We start from the raw sequence: 18,538 nt of genomic DNA, 5'->3' as shown, positions 1-18,538 counted from the left end.
ACTTCCTAATAGTAGTAAGAAGATGAGGGGTATATTTAGTCAAATCTCATCCCTTTCCTTTCTGTGGTCCTGTTCTACATGGTCTCTGTTGTTTGTTATCATTATTAACCTATATATGCCTCCAGAGGCCCCATTTAGCTCTGTGCTGGAAATTGCTTTCTGCAGTTATTGCTGTTGCCAAACAGTTGTGCTACAACTCCTCTCAGGAGCCCATTCGAAGTTGATCAAAATCAAGAGAATGATGACTTTACTGTACTGATCTATTGCATATAAAGCTGATTTTGTATATTTAATGTATAACTCTCCAGGGTTCAGAGAGGGAGCAGCAACTTCCCTCCATCAAGCCTTAGCTCAGGCCAGCTTTCCTGCAAGAAGGATTTGCTTATGATGGGTACCTGATAGGGGTACTAAGTGCATTTAACAACTTTTTTTCTGTCAGAAGAGCATTTGCTTGGATGATAAGCCAAGATGCCTAAACTAATGAATAATGAACTCCTTCACATTCAGCAGGTACATTTTAAATCCACAAGGTTTGTTTGGGAATTAAAGCAAGGAAGTTTCAATCATCTACTGGTCACAGTTCCTGCTGTCCTTAAGCAGATCAGTGTTTGAAAAAAGATAATCAACAGCCTGACACATCAAGGGAAGAATTTTCTTGATAAACCTTTTTGTCACACACACACAAAAATAGTTGTTTTGTGTTTCAGTACTTATAGCCAGTAAGGCTAAATATGTTAGCATAATTCCACTTCAAATGGGATTTTATGTATAAACTAAAATTAAAATAATATTTATGGAAAAATATTCCATGCTGATTGACCTTTTTTTTAATGGATTTTAATCAGTATAATGGAAATAGATGCTGTGTTTTACAAATGTGTTGGGGATGAGGATTTTTACTTTTGTTTCTTCCTCTCATGGAATTTTGTCCCATCTGTTGCTAAGAAACAATAACTACCAATACTTAAGAGAACAAAAGATGTGTCTGGGAGGAAGAGGAGGGGGAAGGTGACTACTTTCTTACCTGGGGGGTTTTCTCTTAAGAAAGACAAAGATACCTGAGATTTTGGCGGTGGTGGTGACGGCCTGGGTTCGGCTCCTTTCCCTCTCTCGCTTTTGTCATCGGAGGAGGCACCGACGGTCTGTGGATGCGGCCTGGAAGATTTGTTTCCATGATGGAGCTTTAGTCATCCCATTGCTTCTGCTGCCATTTCTGAGCCTCTGGTCATTAGAGCAGCTGTTCAACTGGGGCCTTCCTGACACCCATTCTGACTGGACCATCTATTCAGGTGCCTCAGGGAAAAAATCCGGGACCCCAACCCTCTCCCCTTTCCCAGAGGAGGTGTCTCCCACACTCCATGTGGCAGCTGCTGTGGAGTAGCCCAGCTGGTGCTGCCAAGCCCTGCTGCTTTCTGCTGCTGTCTACACTTGAACCCACACCCCCTGCCTGCCGGGACACTCTGTGGCTCCTGCTACAGCTGCGGAGTTTCTGATACATTTCCTTTGCTACTCTGAGGTCTGCTCATCCCTGCCGTCCCAGCTGGCACTCCGTGGTTCCTGCTGCAGCCCGCTTCCCCACTCAGCCCACCCGCCATTGCCGTGTGAGGGAGGCCGCGCTCGCGCCACAGCGCCCCCTGCAGGCATGGAGGAATCAGCGCACCCGCCCTGCCCGGCCGGGAGCCAGCAGCGCCCCTGCTGGCTGTGACCAGAACTGCATGGACAGGGAAGCACCGTGGCCAAGAGGTTTTACCGGGTCTCTGGGTCTCTGGTTTGGTTTGTTGTTGCTGCCATAGGTGCTGTTTGTTTGCCTTGTTATGTACCATATACATACCAGTAAAGAACTGTCATTCCTTTCCCCATATCTTTGCCTGAGAGCCTCTTAATTTCAAAGTTATAGTAATTCCGAGGGAAGGGGATCATATTTTTTCCATTCCATTCCAAGGGAGGGTCCCATCTTCCTTGACAGACACCTGTCTTTCAAATCAAGGCAATGTGTAAAAGCCAACCCAAGTCCTTCCATCTATTGCCAAAGTACTTTTGTATTTTTCAGCCTGAATTTTTCCAGATGATCTTTCTATTAATTTCATCTATTTCTGTAGCTCTGGGAATACAGCTATTTTACAATATGCAAATGTAAAAGGACAGAGTGGAGTTTTATGTTGGAGACTTGGCAAATCAAGTTTTACTTTTGTATAATTTTAAAATGTAACCACTTTTCTATCAACTAATCAGTTGTGCAAATTCCCTTGGGATCTGAAATCTAAATCTTTTTTAGCTCATATCGGACAGCCAGGAATAAAAATATTGCAATTGCAGCTTTCTGTCATTTACACTTGATGAAACTAACACCAAATGAGTGTAAAATTGATTGGGAAACAGTGTTCAGACAACAGCAGGTAGAGACCAATAGTTTTATTTCAAACAGGAAGAAAGTATCGACTCAGTTTTGCAAAAAATAGTGAGTCACTGTTTTTATTACTAACATGGATGATGGAATACAGGACACAATTTTAGGTCTGAAGATGATTCCAGGCACTCAGGGTGGCAAAGATGCTGAAAGACTAGAATTCAAACCAATAAGCATATGAGAAAGGGATCTGGAAAACAGAAGTAACTCAATAACAATCCATGAAAGATGGTGCATTGGAATAATCACCTGCATAATTGGAAGCACTACAGTTTAGGTAACAGTTTTGAAAAAAATAATTTGGCATTGATATTATATGAAAAACTGAAGATGAATCAACAGTGTTTTAAAATAGCAAGCACCAGTCCAGACACAGGAACAGGATAGGTCAGTAAGATGAGGAAAATATTGTGCTGCTCCATACTCTCTTAGCAATATATTTTCTCTGTCTCTGTATTTCATTTTGAGCACTGTACTTGAAAAGAAAAGTGACCAAGAGACGAAGCACAATCTGGAGCATGGTAGAGCAATGGTAGAAAATGTCACATAAGGAAGGGGATATTTCTAGCTTGAGAGAGCAATGACTGAGATGAGATATCGTAAAAAATACCTTCCTTTCCAAAAGGAGGGGAATTTTCTGTTCTCTGTATTCAGCAGGGCTCAAATGCAAACAATGTGCCTCAGCTGTGGCAAGAGAGAGATAAATTTAGTGCCTGGGAAAATGTTTAAAATTAAGATGCTCTGCAATAGGTTGCCTGGGACAACTGTGAAATCTCTAACACTGGAAATTCATTAGAAGTATGACAAAATTCTCCACTTTCTTATCGTCATGCACTGTGGTTTGTGGTTTCTAATTCCTGCTATTGCATGGACCTATTACATGGTGCCAAACAAAGACCAAATCTTCTGCAAATAGGGTGAAACATTTCTGTAGCTTCTCTTGTTCATGCACTGGGCCGTAAAGCCTTAGGCATCCAAAGAAGGTAAAAGAGCAAAAGGCAAGGATAGGACAGTGAACAAAGAAGTTAAAATCCTGGCAGATTAAAGGGATCTTTTTTTTAGAGATGCTAAAATATCACAACACTTGTTGTTTACCCTTTGCATCTAAGCTGCAGTCTGAGGAGGTGTAAGCTCTGTTTGACACCTTCTCAGCTGATGGGGCCTTCAGAACTCTCTGTGCCTCACTTGCTTCTCCTCCTGACTTGCTTTGTGTGGGACATATACCATAGTATATTTGGCTAACAGAAGAATTTGATGAACTAAGAAAAAAGATAAATGGAAAGGAAAAAACAAAAAGAGGGAGAAGGGTCCTGCAGGTGTGGACTGAGATCAGAAAGCCGAGGGAAAGAACAAGCTGACACAAGCAGTCAGCACAGAGCAACTTTTCCTTTCTTTACCCTTGCAAAACTGCAGGAATTTTCATGGAAAATGTGTTTTTTGTTAGAGTTTTTTCAGCAGATGAAATTAATGACTACTAAACAATTCTCAGAGATAGTAATCTGGGTATTTTCAATTTTAAATTGGTCTTCTTTAGAAGTAGATTATTATTTTGTAGACCAAAAAAAATGGTTCCTGGGCAATAACTTATTGCAGAACACAGCACTGCATGAGCAGAATTAGCATTTGCACAGTTGTTGGTAAAAACAAAAGGCTAGTCACATTTCTTTGGATTATTTTGTAAAGTGAAATTAATTCTTGTGCAAAATGCCAGATAAAGAATTTAGAAGCAAAGTCTCCATTGATTTTAGCAGAGCAGAACCCATTCTTGAGTGAGAATCCAGCCAAATCCAATGTGTAGAGCCAAAGTGCCATGGGTTGCTTGCCAAAAGAGTAATACCCCTGCCTTTTCAGGGGTAGACTGACCTTTTCAGGCCCTGCCATCTCAAATAAGACTATCAACAACAAAGACACCTAGGGATCAAAATACCCATCTACTACGTATGAGGCTGAGAAAGCAGCAGTCTGGATGCTGTTTACAAAGAAATTTGTTTAACTTAGAGCTAAGCATTTGTCCAAATGTAATAGTGCAGAGGAAGGTCTGTCACTTTCTCTTGGTAGGGGGGTTCAGTCAGTACACTGTGAACAGAGTGCTGAGGAAGCATCACCCAGAAATTACAGATGGGCAAGAACCAGCTAGGCCTGCTTTGGAAAAGGGTGACAGGATGTCATCCAGAGGCATCTTCCATAGCAAATTATTCTGTGCATCTCTGAAATGGTGGTTCTGGACAGCACTCTCTCTGTCTAGTTCTGGCCCTGGGCACTAAGTACAGACAGTAGGACACCCAGAGGTTAATGGCCAGCAATTGCTGCTACTGCAGCAGACTAAGGACTCTTCTAGACACTACTCAGTGTCTCCCTGACCATTGCAGAGATGAAAAATGGTGTTTCCAGCCTTTTGAATGCTAACAAACTTAGAACAGCACCCACTGGTCAGACCATCAGCTCATTGCCTCATTTAACTGATGAACAAAGAAAAGTTCTTTCACTTGATCTGTGACTACTGACTATTAAGACCAAACCTCTTTGGTGAGCTGGAGAAATTACTCTGATGTAAACTTGAGTTAGGATAAAGAGGAGGATTTCTGCAGCTCCAAGCAATACATGTAAATGTTATGTAATGTCATTTTCATTTTTCTTCATGTGCATCTTTTTCTTCTAAAGATATGAAAAAAGCAAGGTTAAGTTTTCTCAGATAAGGCAAACTGAAAACACTGACAGTGTTCTGTGGCTTTAAAAGGGGAATAGCTTTGAAAAGCATTTTGAAAGATAACATTTGTGAAAACAAAGCCATCTTGCCCCTCTGGGAGCTTCTGTATGTACCTAATAGGAAATCCATTTGAGTCCAGAAATTACATACTTCCTAGGAAAGAGTTGATTCTGCTTTTCATCAAACTTCTCCTTTATAGAAAGCTAGACAACCTGTGGAGAATAATATTTCATTTAAAACATATCTCATATTGTGCCTCTCAAAATCTTTGCAAATTTAAATTTATTCTGTTATCAAAAATAATTTCAAATAATGAAAACTGAAGGCATATATTAGAGTGAAACTGTAAATAACCACAATATAACAGAGTGTATTTATTCTATAAGGTTGTTCTTAGACCTATGCTCTTACAAGTCTGCAGTCATGGTTTTTTGTTGTTTGACGTAAAACAGCTCTATAAACACAGGCTATATCAAAAAGCTTCTGACTACTTGGATGTGAAGTGTCTTTCTTTGTGTTCACAATTTCTCTTAAATCAAATAAAAAATAAGACTATGGTCCACCTTGATGAACAATGGCTTTCGTTTTCCTAGTGAAATGTGACCTTTAAGTAATAAGCAGAGTATTGAGTAGATATTGTTGCCAATGCCAATAGATGTTTGGAAAATAAGGAGTAGGGAAGGGATTATATTCTTATTTCCTGGATTATGCAACAAAGTCCCATGAACATTCTCAAACAGACACATTGTACTTGTGTATTTGGTAGAATTTTCTGCCGAGGGGAAAGAAAGCACTTGGTGATTCTCCACGGCTTGTACGTGAAATTAGATAAGATAACTATACTACTTCTTGAAGAATCTAAGTGCTGTGTCAGCTCAGTATTAGTAGCCTAAATTAAAACAACAGAAGACTCCAGCTGCATTGCTTGGAAATGCTGACCCTTGTCTAAGCTAAGGCTTACTCAGCTTCTGTTCCCAGAGTAGGGATATCAGGGGGGTCACACAAAGCGTTCTACTTCCACAGCTGTTGGAGAGGAGTCATCCAAACAACTTAATACTCTCCACCTCCAGATAAACTTTATTCAAATAAAATATTAATCAAGAAGTTGTTTCCCAGCCTAACCCCTTTCTCTTGATAGCTTCAGTCGAAGAAATGAAGCTGCTTTAATTTTTATGCCTCACCCAACCTTCTATTTGTTCTTCAGTTTGTAAATGTGTAAAATATAATAAGCACTGGCAGAGGCCAAGATTAAATAAAACGAAATGTAAACATTGTTTTTGTTACTTGGTTGATGCAAAGCTCTCACCATAAAATGCTTTTAGATAAATTAATTCAGCTATTAGAGTGCTGCAGCACTGAAACTTTGCTCCAACTGTTTGAACTTTTCAAGGACACTGTCAGGTCATCTTAGATTCAAAACCTAATACAAATACATGGCTGGGGTTCTGGAATTGCCTAAGGGAATCAAGGGCCTGACTTCTACTGAAAGTCGATGTGTGGTGGGAAGTTAATTGACTTCCAGCAGGAATAAATGCCTTTGAAAAGTCTATTCATATCCTTGCAAAAAGCAGCCCATGTCCTTCATGGACTTAAATGAATGTACCTGCTTTCACACCTAGCTACCAGCAAAATGCCTGATGCACACATTTTATAAAACCTAAACAAGCAAGAAAACCCTAAGAGCTACCTCTACTTTCATTTGATTGTATTTTGGTTAGCACTATATATTTCCTTTCAATGTAAAATAATTATACTGTTCAATAATGATATTATTAAGTTGTGGCATAACTATAAGGTTAAATTTCAGTAGATTACACCATTAAGGACTTTCAGTTTTGGCATGGCAGGCTGCAACCCGCAGATTTTAGTGGTGCTCCTGACCTTTTAAAGTGCAGATGCAGAATCTCAATGCATCCAAGTTTTCCCCAAGCATTTTTGCCTTAAAAACCTCACCCCTATATCTCAATAGCCACCATGAAAATTCATGGCAAGCAACAGAGAAACCCAGTACTTTTGAAAACAGTTTCTATCTTGTTGACTGAGATTTTAGCATTAAGCAATATGGCATTAAAGTTTGCACAGCCTTGAAAATAGATCCCTGACTATTTCCTTTAATTCCTCATTGCTACTTTAAAAAGTAATGCAAGAAATGTGACGTTATTTATATTTTTATTGTAATTTGCTTTTCACACAGAATGGGCATTTGTCACTCCTGTGTTAAGTTCAGCTCTTTTTTTGGTATGTGTATATCTGTATCTCCACTTGTTTTAGTATCTTTAATATCTTTATTAAATTTAATATCTTGATATTAAACTATAATATTATAGCTCTATAATCAGAGCTTTTGGGGATTTCTCTCTTCAATGCCTTTAGTAGTAGTACCATGGGACTGTAGCCAGAAATTTCTCTTTCTGATCTTAAAAGTCTTATTCGCAGATATTCTCTAACAATTCTCTACATCTCCTTGGCAAAGTTACCTCATTCAATGTTGAGCGTGGCTGCCATACAGGGAGCTCAATGACAAAGTGAGAGGTCTCTTAGGGACAGGATGATGTCATGGTACAAGATGGCACAGGGACAGAATATGCTGGTCCTTCATCTCTGGCAATTGACATCAGTATAGAGATGATCAGTGCAGCTATTCCCTCGTTATCTTCAGTGGAGATGAAATCCAACCACAAAACCAGTGCAGAGATCTTGCACCTGGCAGGCTTGGACCATGAGGAAGGCAGTGCTTGAGTGAGCAGAAGGTCAGGGCTGATCAATGAAAACAGAGCTAGAGTACACCAAAGATCCCTCACAGCCTTGCCAAATCTCTTGGATAAAGACTATTTATTAGTCCCTTGCTTTCATAACCATAGACCTATTGAAAATAGCTGATAAAGATTCCTCTGTGGTGATGAGAGACCAGTGCTGGTTACCAGAAAGAATGGAACAGAGCAACACAACTGTCTCGTGTCTTGAAACCATCTGAAGTAGTTCTTAATGATTGCTGAAGCAATGGGTTAAATCCTATACTATTTCTGCTAGTTGGCAGAGGAATACCTTGAAAACAATGAGGTCTTGGGCTTACAGGCAGTGAACAGAGGTGTTTCTGAATTTATTTGGAAAGAAGGCTACAGAGCAGTACTTCTCTGGTTTTATAGCCAAGTATTTTTATTCAGTGAGATTAAGACAAAGAAGGCCTTGAGATTAAAAAAAATAAAAGTGTAACAGTGTAATGGATCTTGGGTATTATAATTTCATCTTAAAAGCTCAATAGAAATTTTTGCTAAAACATAACCCCCCCAAAAAACCAAACAAAACTGCATTTTTCACAAAAGTTAGGTTTGGAAGCTGATTCAGATTTTACATGGATGCAAATGTAGAGGGATACTGTTAAGACTATTCCATTGCTGCACAGGTTAGTTGACAGATATCAGAATTTGGACTTCAATTTGAAGCTTTCCTTGTAACTAAGAACAGCTGGATTTGACTTAAATCAGGATTTTTACTTCTAATAATGTGGAAAGAGCTTGCAATTTTTTCACTAGTTTAGTACATTTGTTGAATATCTTGGGTTAGCTTATTACATTAAAGGATTCCAAGCTTCTGTTTTCAAATTCAAATATTAATAAAATTAGTATAAATATGTTATTCTACAGTATTAGAAACCTAAGTAAAAGAATTAGGCCAGAATGAAGAAAAATAATTAACTCCTAATACAAATTAAAGTGAAGAGGCTATCTGCATTGTTCCGTATGAGAGAACTACATAAGGATGTTTTAAATTTGCTAATATTGCAGTATTCTGAAAGGCTTTCCAGCTGTGAGAAAATATTTAGTCCTGATGCATATACTACTTTTTCCAGGGGATGTGGTCCTCTGTGACAAGTTCTGCTTACTTACACTCTCATATATTGTTTAGCTTTAATGTGTTGCAAGTATAAAGGAGAACCAGGAATTCAGCCCAGTCTTCCTTAAATTCTTGCTTGAGATTTTATGTTAATTTACTTCTTGCCTGAGATTTTATGTTAATTTACTTCTTGCTTGAGATTTTATGCTAATTTACTTCTTATTTCTCTAGCCACATAATACAAAGGATGATTCTACTGTCATTAAAGATCATTTCTTTTCCTGTTTTCATGATCTTCTCACTGTTATTATTCTTCTCATTGAAATTTCCTTTCTAGTCATAATGAGCACTCAGAAAATTTCATTGAGAAAAACAAGGAATTAAAACATTTTCTATTTCCCTAATCAAGACACTGTCATTATTATCACTGAAAGCCAGAGAAACAGATGAAGAATGACAGAATTACACAAAAGAGAAAAAGGACATTGCCAAAGTGATTCTGTGATCACAGTCATTTATAACAACACTCTGGATACTGGCATAGCAATCTAATTGCATACTAAAGCCTGTTGTGTAAACTCAGTTACTAGTTGCCTTACAGAATGCTGATGCTTTGGTCACAATTGAGGCAAATATGAACAGAAATTTGGAAAGTCTTTGATTTCTGTTGTGGAATAATTCATACCACTCATCAGTATGTCAATTTTCAATTTAATTTGACATTTTTGAAGCAGAAAGCCATAGTGATTCGACTCTAGAAGAAAAAGTATCCTTGGAAAATTATCATGTTTTGAAAATGAAGAAACCAAAAGTAGGATAAGTTTTTATTCTATCACTTTTGACAGTATCCTATTATAGGAAAGACTAAATAAATTCAAAAGGCAAAATTCTCTCCCCATTCACACTACAATAGCTCCAGAATATACCTACCAGCTTTCATACTATTTTCCATTAAATTAGATCTGCAATATCACAAAGGCTGATTCATCTTTTGGTCTCAGATAAGTCATGTCCAGGAAACAGGCATGATGAGAGTAAGACAGAGAATTCCAAACAATTTCTGAATTAAGAATGTGTTCAGTAGACACACTTGGTTTCCTCTCATCCCACAGATTTCTTATCCTGAAATCTGTATGTCACATAATGGAGAAGAACAGGACATAGAAATTTTATCTGAAGGCTAAATTAAAATCCTCCTGCAATAACCTGCTTGAGGAGCAGAGTGATGGGAAGAAGGAAGGCTGGGACTGGTACAATGCAAAAACATTAAGTGACAGCCCCCAGAAAAGTCAAGAGGTCTTCCATTAGGAGGTATGCTCTTCACATGATCCCACCCTCAGGTGGTGCTCTCACCCTAGCTATTTCACTTGATTCACATTGTTTCAATACCTGTTGAAATGGCTCGCACTCTTTCACTGCTATTACTGTTATTATTTTACCTGTCCACACTTGTCTCTGCCAGTCTGTTATTCATAATTGCTAGGGCTCCAACCCCACCAGAGAATCCGTTTTGCTTTGAGTTAGAGCTCATTTGCCTTGGATACCCATTAGCAGTTTCTGACAGCTGTTTCTGCATGATGGCCAGTGAGACTTTATTGGAGGCCAGGAAGTCTTTCATGGAGATCATCTCCCCCGAGAGACGGCGTCCGTCCGTGTCACTCTCATTGACACCCTCAGTCTCGATGGAGATGTTTCTCCGGCTGCGCACATTTCCCGGCATCACCACGTTCCTCCGTGAACGAAACAATCTTCTTTGGCACCTGTGGCAGCACTTGCAGGCCAGCTTCTTTAATATCCAGTTTATGGACTGCTTGATGACAATAGAGATCACATTAAATAAGGAATAGATGCAGCACACCCCCATGAGTATGAAGACAAAGTTGCCAAAGCGGTAAAGGCCTTGGCTCTCATACCTGATGTTCTGGCTACTGACCAGATCACCAAAACCAATGGTGCTGAAGGCCACAAAGCAGAAGTAAAGTGAGTCAAAGTAACTCCACCCTTCAATGGGTGTGTACATTGCAGAGGCACAGCAGGAAATGATGAGGGATGCTACACATAAAATCAGCATTACATAGTACACAGAGGGCTTCCAGCCCGCCAGGCTGTCCACCTCAGAGGTCCCCGAGCCCCGGCGGCCATTGTGAGGGAGAACCCCTTTCCTCCTCAGCTGTCTTTCATGGCAGGACTTCATGACATAAGCTATGACAGTGATCAAGCGCTCCAGGAACAGGTTAAAGAACAAAATGGTCCCTGCACATCCTATAAGGCCGTAAAATATCAGAAAAATTTTGCCTCCAACGGTGGCTGGGGTGGTCATACCAAACCCTGGAAGACAAAAAAGAACAGTTGAAAAAAATAAACCTGTAAGTATTATGTTAGGACTTTCATTACGTGCAAGATGGATGAACTGGCAGCAAATCCTTGTGGTATAGCTCAGCTTTAAGAAAAAATACAGTCTCCCCAGATGTCACCCACTTGTGCTGGACTATGTCTGAGCTGTAAGGGAAAGGAACACATGCCACCATTTCCTCCAGAATCAGAATGAAACAAAAAGCAGAACAAAACACATGGACAGGAAAAGAGAGTTTAGAGGAAGCCTGAATTTTGGTCTAGTTGCTAGGTTCACTCTTTCCCTCTTTGTGCTTTGGATTGCTTCCAGGCTTTGGGGTTATTGCAGCTGCTTTCTTCTGTCTGATGCTTTTTTGCACCATGGCTCTGTCCCAGGGGTGGCTCTTGCCTTCCAGAGATCTATCTGCACCAAATCTTTGGAACACAAGGTGAAATTTCTCTGAGGCTCACTTGCCTCCTGGTGGTAGCGCAGGTGGCACATCACCCAGCACTCAGCACCCACTGAAGGCTGGCTGTGGAAGGCCAGGCTGGGAGTACACATCAGATGATAGCCCCAGAGAGGATCATCATGAGTGTCCCAGTAGGAAGTAAAGATGCCGTGCATCTGACTTGGTGGTCTGTCACTCATTATCAACCCCTTTTTAAATCAGCATTGCTGAAATTTTTCTATTTCTCTGCGTCCCACTCCATAGCTCAAGTCTGCATGTGGATCTGATCAAAGTCTCCTCCTGTCTGATTCTCTGTAATGAAATTTCTCAGGCCAGAGGTGCTTCAGTCTACTCTCAGATATTTCCCATCCTAAAGCCTGAAAATAGTAATTTTGTTTTGGTTAAAGCTGCTGATAAGACAATTTTGCTTTAATAATATATTACTAAAGAATAAAAAGATGTCCAGAACATCACTGAGCAAATTGGAGTAACACTCATGACAAATCTTTGCTGGCGTTTTATTAAGATTATTAAAGGACTACATAACTGACCAACTAAGCAAAAAACATTTTTGTTGACAGGACAGAAAAATCACAGGATTTTTTCTTTCTCTTTGTAACTATGAGATACCAATTATGAAATAAACACATTAGGCTCTGAGAAACAAAGGAAAATATAGTCCGTATGACACACTGGTACTTCAAAGACAAGAAAAGAACAATGTGAAAAGACCATGTTTCCAACAGTGCCAAAATGCACCTCTCTTCCATTCACTGGGCAACCTGCTGCCAGCAAAGATTCCTCTCCAACAATGGCCCTGCCTCACACTGTGAAGTGTCAGCCCTCACTCACTCTCACCCCTCCAGCTCGAGCCCCACTAACAACAGCTCCAAGCCTGGGCTCTCCAGGGTCTGCACTGCACTTCTGCCTGCATCCACACTCAAACACTAAGCGGCCCTGCAGGAGGCTCCAGCCTCCTCATTAAATTTCTGTGCAAGGGAGAGCTGGACTGCAGCTCTGTGGTGTGGAAAACAACATGACAAGTGACAAACCACAGACAAAACTTTCTTCACTACAAGAACTTTTTCCTGTTGTTGCCTTTGGCACACAAATATTTCCTCTTGCTTTCCACCCTCCCTTTCTGTTCCATGGCTTGATCCCTCGATAATTGTAGTTTTAATGCTTATTTTTGTGCAGGCTGGCTTATATGCAAGTCATGACCTCCACCCTGTGGACAGACACAAAAAAACCAATGGACAAGAGGAATCTCAGCAGTTGGTGAGATCTGCTCAAAGAAGCTGTGGGGAGGGAAGTGAGGGGCTGCCATGTCCCTGCCCCAGCTTGTTCCTTGAAAATGGAAGCTGCTGTAGGCTGGGCAGAGATGGAAAGGTGGGGAGGCCCTGGCACAGGGTGAACAGCATTTTGGGACTGGCAGGCATCTCCTACAGCATAAAGCAAATGCCCTGGAAAGAAAAAGGCTCATGCTCCCAGAGGCAGTTTTATGCCTTTGGGCTGCTTCCCACAGGTCCCTCTCATGATCCTGCCTCTGGCATCATGGCCAGAGCCTGAACTCCTCAGGCTGTTTCTTTAGCTGGCTGGATTTTGTTGCTGGGTTTGTCCTGCTACCCACTAACAAAGGCTTTGCAAAGACATTCAACAGTCATTCCAGGGAATCATGGTGAATTATGAATAAAGGACTTAGTGAGCAATTAGAGAACCAATGTAACCCATAGAGCCCAACAGCAAAAGAGCAAGAAGCTACATTGCAGATTGGGAAGAAAATACAAAATGAAATTGTGAAATCATATAAAAGAGGAAATAAAAGCAGTGGCTGACACTTGAAGACTATTTGAAGGTACAAAATTGCTTCTTGTGATGAAGAAAAAAAAAAAAGACACAACTGCAAATGTCGGTGATTTTATGGTAAGAGAGAATGCTGATTAAGTTTAGTGATTTTTATTTGACAAGCTGGGTGACATTTCTCGAAAGAACTGTTTCAAGTAGCAATTGAGATTATAGTTAATCAAGTGGAAATCAGACCATTCTGGGTTGGGAAAATAAAATGTTTTTAAGGTACTAAAAAGTGTTTCAATCAATTTGTTAGACATGTCTGCAGATACGGCATTAGATTATCAGTAACTTTACCATCCCAGCAATGAAGGCAGCATTCTTAGTAAAAATTTCAGGATCCTATTTTGAAATCAGTATAATACTGAATTGTCTCTGTCCCATGATCCATTGACTTCTATAAATTAGTGTGATCTTTCTTAATATTCAGCTGAACTGACAAAGTACATTCCTTAAGCTTCAATTTTTCTCCAAATATTGTGATTTGGTTTTTTTACCTATTGCTTAAGCGAGAATTCTGGGTTTTTTTGGTGAATTTTCATAATAATTCTGAATTTTTCTGTAGCAGATCTACTTTATTAGAAGCTGGAGGAAATTTAATTCCAAGTAGACTCAGCAAAATTTTTCTAAACTTTGCATGCCTCCTATGGAAAACAAATCTTTAGATTTTGTTTTGGCAGCAAAATTTCTATTATAAAGTCTGGTACTGCAAAGCACTCTAAAATTCACCTGTGTGTTCAGGTTATATTGTGTGGATATTCCAAAAGTATACACTTATATTAAAAAAGCAACTAAAAAGGGAAATCACATCAGCAGTATAATATAATCATGCTTCATTAGCTCTTGAAGTACTGGGCATAAATGGAGAAAAGCAAGCAGCTGTAATTCTTATCAATAGCCAGTTTGATAAGAAGGACTGAGGTCCAACAGGAAGTTCTAAAGCAGAATCCTCCAACAGCAAACAGTGAATAACATCAAGAAATATTAATCTCAATCTAACAGGAAAAAGATTACATTGAAATCAAACAAGAGGAAATAGGCCTCAACTGCCTATTCCAGGGCAATAATAGGTAATTTCATCTCTTCTGCTGCAAACTGCTCCAGTGCTACCAGCTGCTGTAAGTGTTTCTCATGGGTCATTACCCACACTCCTCTCCCTCTGCCTGGTGACACATGGTTTGGCATTTTGTGTTTTAATTCTGGATGACCTGACATTCGCAGGTTACATTAATTAAAAATTCATTTCCTGGTGCAACTGGTGCCATGAAAAAAGATGGGAAATATTTTATCAGTCCTAATCCCTCAAGAATGAAGCCTGGGGCTCTCCATATTGTTTGTGTGTAGGGAGACTGGGACAGACATAGAGATTTCACAGTTAATTTTAGATCATGCAGTTGGGTCTTCCTATTGTTCTGAAAAATATCTCTCTTTTCTGACAGGTCTTATTTCTTTTCTGAGTGTGTGCAGTTCACTGCTCCTGCCCTTCCCACAAAGAGGAAGTAGGTAGAAAGAGGGGAGCAACAATGAGTCATTGTGATGTTAGAAATATAAATATCAACACAAACCAGGTTCCAGTTAAGCCTACAATGAGAGCTCTTTGTGATCTTGTGTGTGTACTCCTAATGTAGTTAATATTTATTTCTTTTTCTCCGTCAGTTCAGTTTAGACACTCATTGGAGAAATGATGACTTTCCAGTGAAATGGACATGATAATAATTGAGGTTCATGATAGGTGTGAACCAAACTAAATAGGACAAAGAGTTTCAACTGCAGTGAAGAAAAAAAATCAAAAAAATAATAATTAGTAAAGAGAAATACAGGAAGACTTAGATACCTGCAAAGATGCTGACCCTCTTTTTTCAGACACATTCTGTACTGAACTATCTACATAAGGATGTTTTGTGCTTCTAAAAGAGACAGAAGAAATAACTAACATAAGCTGTACTTCAAAGACTTAGTTGAGAAAATATCCTGTACTTTGCACTGTTCCAACAGTGTGCAGACACCAATACTTTGGCAAAATTGACTTCTGCCATGATAATATCCTCTGGTGCTCTCTGAGCAGGATAAGTTCTCCTAACAAAATGACTTCTGCTGGACTAATTCTCCCCTGTAGAGACTCCTGTAGGAACACCTAAAGGACTCTCAAATCTTGTCACATCGCTGCCCTTGTGACACTGCTTGTCAGCAAGCTTGTAAAAGTGTCCTGTTCCAGAAAAGGAGGACATTAAGTCCTTCTTTCCAGAAAGAGAAGAAAAGAATTAATTTCTGTGAAGACTTCCACTTATGAGAGGCCACATTGATGGAAGCAGGCGTGGTGCTGTCGCAGCTACCTGATGGTAACAAACCTGAACTTAGGTCCAATTTCTGATATGAAAAAATATTTTTAGTGTTGATTTTGCTAAGTCTATGCAGAAAAGCACACACACACACATGCATGCAGGCACCTCTGATTTCCCATCAGTGGAAGATCAGCGTCTGAACTGTGCAGCTGACTGGTGAGACATTCATCCATGCATGTTGTCTTAAACATTAATTTCAACATCTTGATCTTGTCTCTTATGAGGAAGGGAGAATGAGCTAGCCATGAAACTTTCCTTTAATGGAAAAGTTATTTGACAAAATAATATTTTATTGGGACAGTCTGGGATGTGGTATCATTTATTTGATTGCCAATGCTGTTTTCTTGTGCAGATAGCTAAGTGGTGGGGGAAAGACTCATCCTGCCCAGGGAGGCAGGGACACATGGCTATAACAGCATTCCTTTGTGCTCTATGCTCTACTGTTTCCAGATTTGTCTGCCTGAGCAACCTCTGCACCTCCTGCCCAGCATCTCCAGCACTCCAGAGTTGTAAAACCTGGAAACGTCTCCAGGGCTACTTGAGCTGAGTCATAACTGCAGACTGCTGTGATGAGTGCTCAGCTGCTTGGAGACCTGGGACCTGCCCTGAGTGCTGCTGCAGCTGGTTTCATCTGTGTCAGAGTGCACCTGCTATGTCATGCACAGGCAGGATGAGAGGGATGTAACCTCCTGCAGACCTTCTGGCAGGGTTCAGTCCATTCCAAAAGGACAAACACTGGTGCTGGAACTAATGGTGTAGGATGTCTTGATGAAACAATACATATATGAGGTCTTTTTCCCTCTCTAACTTGTTTGGAGACTCATCACATGTGACAGACAGCACTCTGGGCACTGTTTCAGTGAGGCTGAAGGGCTGGCTGGAGATAATGGTTTGAGGACTGCATGGATGCCGTGCTCGGTCTGTGCCATCACTGGGACGGGAGCCTTGTGTAAGAGCTTGGGCACAACCTTTATTGCCCTCTGAGAAAAGGCTTCTGTAAACCCAACCCTGTGACACAGATGTTGGTTGGTGTCACACCAAGTGAATGGGACTTCAAGGTTAGAAATAGCAAAGCCTTGGCCTTTCACTGATTTGTTCTGGAAGGCACAAGAAAAAATATACAAAATTACATCTAAGTCAGATACATATACATATATAGAAACCTTCTTTTTTGTTGAATAGAAACATTTCTTTTCTGTTGACTAGTCTACCTTACTAACAAATAGAAGTAACTTCAAACCATAATTCATCTAGGCAGGATAATAGTTTATCTGAATTGTGAATCTAATTAACACTGTTTCAAGGGTTTGTTTGCAGTCATTCAGTCTGTGTAAACATAATAATCTCAACTATCATGGAATTGGAACATAATACTGTGTACTCATTAAGCTTTAAGTTCATCTACTCTAAAATTTTCCTTTTTAAATCATAAAAAGCTGCCTGTATTTCAAGAATTTTCAAAGGTTAGTATAAAATTTCTTATTGTTACTTTATTGCTAACATATACAGCCTTTCTCTAGAATAAAGTTTCAGCATTTATTTTCTCTTTAGGAGTAAAACTATGGGAAATAGGGCAGGCTTTTTGGCCCCCTCAGGGGAAAAAACAAGTGGTTCCTGCTTGAATCCTCTTGGTAACCTGAGCTTGGGGACATACTGTTAGCGGCATCTCAGTGCAGGGGATTTTGTAAAATTAAAGCTCTTCCCTGGCTTTATATAGCAACAATTTTAAGCAACAATGTCACTTGTGATTCAACTGAAGCAAAAATATCTCAGCTGTGAGTATTAAGCTCAAAAAAGAAAAGTAAAGAAAAATAAATCTGCAGTATAAGAGACTGTAAAGAAGTTGGACACAGATAAGAACTTATTTTTGATAAGTTGAAGAAACTGTATATGTGCAGGTGTGTTTGTGTGTGATTACATTTTCCTAACCAATTTCAAGCCTTATCTGGAAGTCAGAGAGGAATTTTGGTAGCCATTGCTACCAGAACCACCAAGTGCCAAGGGCCTCAGCATCGCTACTTCAGAGGAAATAAAAACCTCATCCAGAAAATTAGTTTGGCCTGATGCTTGGATACGTCAAACTAAAAGATAGATCAAAAGACCATGGCATAAAACCCAGTACAGATACTGCTTTAGTTTCTTGACAGAAAGCCCCGAAAAGTTAGGAATAAAGGAAAAAAAAATCATAGTACTCAAGCAGATGCTGAAGGGACTACAAATATGAAGCAAAGCACGTGAGGTCACGCCCTATAGAAAGGGCTGGTGGTATTGTGTGTAATAAGGTTTTTGAAATATTCCATATAAAAGCAGAAGCAGATATTAACCTTGTAATTAAAATTTTAAAAACTGGAAGATGATTATAGACAACATTATCAGATATTTCAGTGAACATTCATCACTGGACAACTGGTTATGGAGAAATGACAAATCTGAGAGTGGTTGTGATGAGCATATGATGATAAACTTCGACTTTGGTTTTATTAACTCTGAATTTCTTATCCATTTATCTGTGTCTCAAAAGCCAGGAGTTAGGAAGAGGACAAAGGCTATTTCTCCTTTTTCTAACATTTTGAAAGCAAACATCTATTCTGGGGTGGAAGGTGCTGATGGATGGACACTT

At 39.7% G+C, this 18,538-nt stretch overlaps 1 protein-coding gene across 1 annotated transcript in view; it reads right to left on the bottom strand.

Annotated features, from left to right (window-relative positions):
* Positions 1-2,392: 2,392 nt before the first annotated feature.
* The window catches only part of KCNK13 (potassium two pore domain channel subfamily K member 13), a 50,673-nt gene continuing 34,527 nt past the window's right edge, over positions 2,393-18,538 (bottom strand). The window contains exon 2 of the mRNA XM_050975417.1: positions 2,393-11,276. Coding sequence (XP_050831374.1) covers positions 10,384-11,276 — 893 coding nt within the window. The 3' untranslated portion in view covers positions 2,393-10,383. The remainder of the gene's footprint in view (positions 11,277-18,538) is intronic.

The sequence above is a fragment of the Serinus canaria genome, chromosome 5, assembly GCF_022539315.1.
Source record: "Serinus canaria isolate serCan28SL12 chromosome 5, serCan2020, whole genome shotgun sequence".
NCBI classification, from domain to species: Eukaryota; Metazoa; Chordata; class Aves; order Passeriformes; family Fringillidae; genus Serinus; species Serinus canaria.
The sequence above is the reverse complement of the archived record's forward strand: the minus strand, read 5'-3'. Positions and strand labels throughout refer to the sequence as shown.